This window comes from Nestor notabilis, unplaced genomic scaffold (genome assembly GCF_000696875.1).
Source record: "Nestor notabilis isolate BGI_N333 unplaced genomic scaffold, ASM69687v1 scaffold4994, whole genome shotgun sequence".
Taxonomy (NCBI): domain Eukaryota; kingdom Metazoa; phylum Chordata; class Aves; order Psittaciformes; family Psittacidae; genus Nestor; species Nestor notabilis.
This window is the reverse complement of record NW_009925036.1, coordinates 13,229-18,193: the sequence shown is the minus strand read 5'-3', so window position 1 is coordinate 18,193 and position 4,965 is coordinate 13,229. Positions and strand designations below refer to the sequence as shown.

General features: G+C 44.4%; 1 protein-coding gene across 1 annotated transcript in view; it reads right to left on the bottom strand.

Annotated features, from left to right (window-relative positions):
• Window positions 1-4,488, bottom strand: part of SLC26A3 (solute carrier family 26 (anion exchanger), member 3) — a 13,015-nt gene extending 8,527 nt beyond the window's left edge. Inside the window, exons 1-7 of the mRNA XM_010012857.1 lie at window positions 4,358-4,488; window positions 3,421-3,560; window positions 3,213-3,323; window positions 2,965-3,122; window positions 2,051-2,215; window positions 1,202-1,354; window positions 344-426 (exon numbers count right to left, since the gene is read on the bottom strand). Coding sequence (XP_010011159.1) covers window positions 344-426; window positions 1,202-1,354; window positions 2,051-2,215; window positions 2,965-3,122; window positions 3,213-3,323; window positions 3,421-3,560; window positions 4,358-4,488 — 941 coding nt within the window. The remainder of the gene's footprint in view (window positions 1-343; window positions 427-1,201; window positions 1,355-2,050; window positions 2,216-2,964; window positions 3,123-3,212; window positions 3,324-3,420; window positions 3,561-4,357) is intronic.
• Between the last annotated feature and the right edge of the window lie 477 nt (window positions 4,489-4,965).

The following is a 4,965-nucleotide window of genomic DNA, read 5'->3' as shown; positions in this document are numbered from 1 at the left end:
TGCTGAACCATGCGTGTGCTCTAAGGGAAACAGAGGGGTTCAGGAGTGAGTAGCTGAGTAAAAGGAACAAACATCAACCTCTTACTCAACAGCTGTCCTAGAAAACGAGGCATGTGATTATGTCATGTCCCTGTGTATTCTTTGTCGAGTGGGAGATGTGCTCTAGTGAGTAACTTTTACGTATTAAAAGTGTGTCTTCTTATTGTCAAGAGCAAAATATTTATTTACCTCCTGAAAGACGATGAAGCAGGTTAGTGAAATCGAACATAGCTGAACTGATTTAATACTGACAAACTAGAGAGAACATTTTGCTCCACTGGTGAATTTTAAGTAAATCACTTACCCTTCCTCTAGTTTTCCAACAACAGCTACATTATATTTTTCTTCAAAGTTAAGGAAGTAGGAAATCAGTGCTGCTAAGACTGTCTGAAAGATAATAAACCCCACCTCCATTAGACACATTCAAGCAAGAGTGTAAAGAAACTATCAAAAATCATTATATTCCCTTTCCCACATGCCCTCGAGTCTCATCACTAGCATAAGAATTATGTCATAAGTCTGCACATCCCTTTGCTGTTCAGATTCATTCCTGAACCGCCTTACAGGTATGGCTTTATGTTCATAAATCATGCAGAGTATATATCAGAATATCTCACGAACAATGGAGAACATCCCACCTGATAAACCAGGTGCTTTCTGACAAGGTGCTGTTCTAGCTCTGAGGGGAAACAAACACTACTCGTGTCTATAACAACATCCTCCTGGGCTTTAGGAGCTTGCTGCCTGTGTGAGGCTTCCCTCACTCCACTGCTGCTTGGGGTAGGCAAAACCCTCCACTGCTGGAGGACCAAAGTACTTTGTGGCTGGCCACACATGGCCAGGACTTCAGTGGCTGCTTGCAGGAGGGGTGCAGAGCGGCCCCAGCTTTGAGCCTGCAGCCGGCTGGTGTCAGAGACAATTTCATCCAATGAGAAAAATTATAGTTTATAACATCTTACTTCCTACAGATGTATTCAGTGAAGAACATCTAAGTAGAGGTAAACCATCTCACAGTAGCTCGTGAACACTGTCAGTTTTTTCTTATAGGTAAAATGATAACCCATCACTTAATGCAGGACAGGAGAAGAAATAGTTAAAACTGTGCTTCCTGTGTCACTGTAGTGATGGAGCAATTGCAAGATCTGAGAGAAGTGACCCTTACCACAAGGAGTTCAATCGGGATGGGAGTTGGTAACTTTGCTTTGTATCGATCATTCATTTCTTTTACCACAAACACGACAAGCAAGACAATAAGGGATGTGACAAGGTCAGCGATGTTTGTTTCTGTGATCTGGCTGAAAATACTCTCCAGAGTCTGCAAAATCAAGAAGAAACAAGTGGTGCTTTGTAAATAGTAGTGCCCTGGCACAGTAGCACTATTCCTTCTGGAAGAGCTTGTATCTGAATTGCCGTAAGGATTACAGTGGTTGGGATTTATTCCGTGGGGCACTATGTGGGTTGCAAGTTCCAATGCATATGCATGTGCACCACCCAAATAATAAAAGTGTCCATGAAAGATCCCTTCCACCAGCCCTCGACCCTCTCCTCCTGGCTTCTCCCTGAGGGAGCATCAGAGCAACACTTACATGTGTGATAGGAAATGTGAGCAATGGAATTAAGGAGCCAGTGCCTCTTTCCGCTCCTCTGTTCCTGTCCTTCTCCATCCTCCTTTCTCATCCAGCAGCCCTCACAGTCATAGCCAAATTAAATATATATAGTATCAGTCTATTAGAAATGAATAATTAAATGCTAGAGGCAAAGTTGAACACTTCACTAAAATATGCCAACACATAATATTATTTAATTAGCCCAGTGGGTGTAACTTGGTGTTTGGTTATAAATTTAAAGGTTAGCAATATAGTAATAACACATCTCTCATACTTTTCTCTTGTGCTTCCTGCTGCTTGGCTGTTTTTGTGCTAAGTTCTGTTACTACTGCCTTGTGACACACAGTCAGATATATATCACAGGTTTCAATAGCATTAGCAGATAATGAATACTTAGTACTTACATAGATGATGCCCAATGGTTTATTGTATCCAGGGACAGATAGTTGAAGCATGAATTTCAGCTGAGATACCACAACATGGACAGCTGCAGCAGTCGTGAAACCGCTGATTAATGATTGCGACAGATAAATAACAATGAACCCAAACTGGAGAATTCCCAGAAGCAACTGGAATGCAAAATGACCATACATCAGTGGGATTCCTTTGTGCTTTTAAGCAATCTCTGCAACAAAGAGAATCATATTTAATGGAAACAAAGATTTTCTCCTAATCCCATATATCCAGGGATTAAGGAATATGCTGTCACCAGACCTGCAATAAAAATTGAGACTTGGCAACAAGGGGCATAAGACATAAAGGGGCATAAGATTAATTGCTAGAGCAGTTAAAACCTATTCTTTTTATTTTATAGCTAAAATTAATCCCCTTAGTCCTAGGGTTTTGAGTACCCGGATTTTCACATGTTACCAGTGTTTCATGAAGCACATATTCTGATGTTAGGAAGGAAGGAACTGTAGGAATTCTGTATTAGGAAGTAGGGAGAAATTGTGGGGTTTCTTTTACAAGACAAATCCAAATACTTTACTATGAGACAGAGCTTTTGTTTCCCCCGGTGTGTTTGCATCATTCTCACAACTATGTTTTCTCTATCCAGCAGATTGGGTTTTGGTGTAGGTGGGGTGAAGCTGTGTGGGCTGCAGGCTCAGGTCTGGGCAAACCCAGGGATTTCACAGCATGGATCAGTTCCTGGCCACTGGAGGGGCCCGGGTGTCTCCTAATCAGTGAACCAAGGTCAGTCACCAATTACTTTGGCGACTACACCAGCAGAAACCAAAGAGGAAGGTCAGTCCACCATCCTTCTATTCATATATGTGCAAATAGATGCGTGCAGGCACACACACAGATGTTTACCAACCTGAAAAACCCCAGAAAGGAAGGTTACAGATGCAGCCACCATCACCCTCTCTTCGTCTATTGCTGAGGTGTTCGTGGAAGTGCCATTTCCAGCACTGTCATCAGGGACGAGCCTGACAACGGCTCCTCCCACCATCAGGCTCAGGACGGGGAAGGGACCTGGGCAGCACAAGGCATTTGTTAGTGACCCGGAGGGACAGCACGTCTTTATTCACCACTGAGGAGGGTGGTTGGTGTGCCTCAGCTTACCCACGGAGATATGTCTGGATGTGCCAAAGATAAAATAGACCAGGACAGGGAAAAATGCCGCATACAATCCATAACTGGGGGGGACGTTCACCAGCAAAGCAAAGGCGAGACCTGTAGGGACAAAGGCCCAGAGGAGGTGATGTGTGTGTTACAGGCTGCAGCCAGCAGTCCGTTTCTGCCTGGATGAACAGGCTGTTCCCAGAGGTACCTTGCAGGACAGCCACGAGCCCTGTGTTGATGCCGGAGACAATGTCACTGAGGATCCACTCCCTGAAGCGGTATGCTGGCAGCCACGAGGCAATGGGAAACAAACCCAAGGCAATTTTTTTGACCCTTTGTGGGGAGCAGCTGTAAAGACACAAGAGGACAGAGCTCTGTGGTGGGCAGCTCGGCTGAGTTGCAGCCTGTCCTTGGAGCAGAATTGAAGTAGAAGGATTCAGGTTCAGGTTGCCAGAGGCCAAAATCTCACCCAGATCAATCTGCTCTGCCATCTGTGCTTTGAGCAGCACCCAGTGGCCTCCAGGAGCTTTCCAACCAAAATGTTCCTAGAATCATAGAATCATTTGGGTTGGAAGGGACCTTTAAAGGTCATCTAGTCAAGCTCCCTGCAATGAACAGGGACATCTTCAACTAGATGAGGTTGCTCAGAGCCCTGTCCAACCTGACCTTGAATGTGTCCAGGAATGGGGCATTTACAACCTCCCTGGGAAACGTGTTCCAGTGTTTCACCACCCTCATCATAAAAAATGTCTTCCTTATATCTAGTCTGAATCTCCCCTCTTTTAGTTTAAAGCCATTACCCCTTGTCCTATCACAACCGGCCCTGCTAAAAAATCTGTCCCCATCTTTCTTATAAGCCCCCTTTAAGTATTGAAAGGCCACAAGAAGATCTCCCCAGAGTCTCTGCTGCCAAGTGCCCAGGAAAAGAGAAACTGCCTGGGATAAAACTATAGGAAGACTTTAATGGTAATAGCAGATAAAATTATTTTGAAAAACATGGCAGTGCATTTAGCTAATGAGTTTTCCTTTTCTTTGTTGGAATCTGAGATGGAAGTTGCCAGGATGGAGTTCATGATGTCCAAGAGTGGCAGTTTGAGCTGTTTCTTAGATCCATATTTTTAAAAAACCCAAGAAAATCTCCTTACCGAAAATACAGTTTCAGGTGATCCCAGAAAGTTTTGTGGTATCTGTGCAATTTCTCATACTCTTCATTGAACAAATTCTCTGAGTACACAGGTCTGGCTACAACATAGTGGTTGCCCACAGGTTCAACCATTTCTCCTGAAATGTCAGGTGAGGATGGTGACTCGTGTGTGCTTTCTCTCTGGCCTTAGTCACTTAAAAACCTGAAATGGAGAACAGGGTTAGCTCCCTACGTTCTGTGGGGCATGTAGCTGTAGCACAGATGAGTGAACTCCAAACTGTGTTACCACTGTTGGAGATCAAACGAGAGATGGTTGAGACACCCACTTCACTTTGCCAAGATGATCTCCTGCCCTCCTCCTCCTCCCACTGCTGGGCAGTGTTTCACTGGAGCATGAAGTATTGCTTTCTAAAGATGCAGCCAAAAAGTGGGGATGATGGATTTGGAGTTAATTTATCCCTGAGTCAGCCATCTACAACCAAAACCTGCCTTCCTCAAGGGAGACTAGTTTCTTAAAGAACAAACAAGTGGATCCCAAGTGGATTCTCTTTGTGGCGCCACCAGGAGGGCTGGGAGCTCACTGAAACCCACCAACACATGATGGAAAGG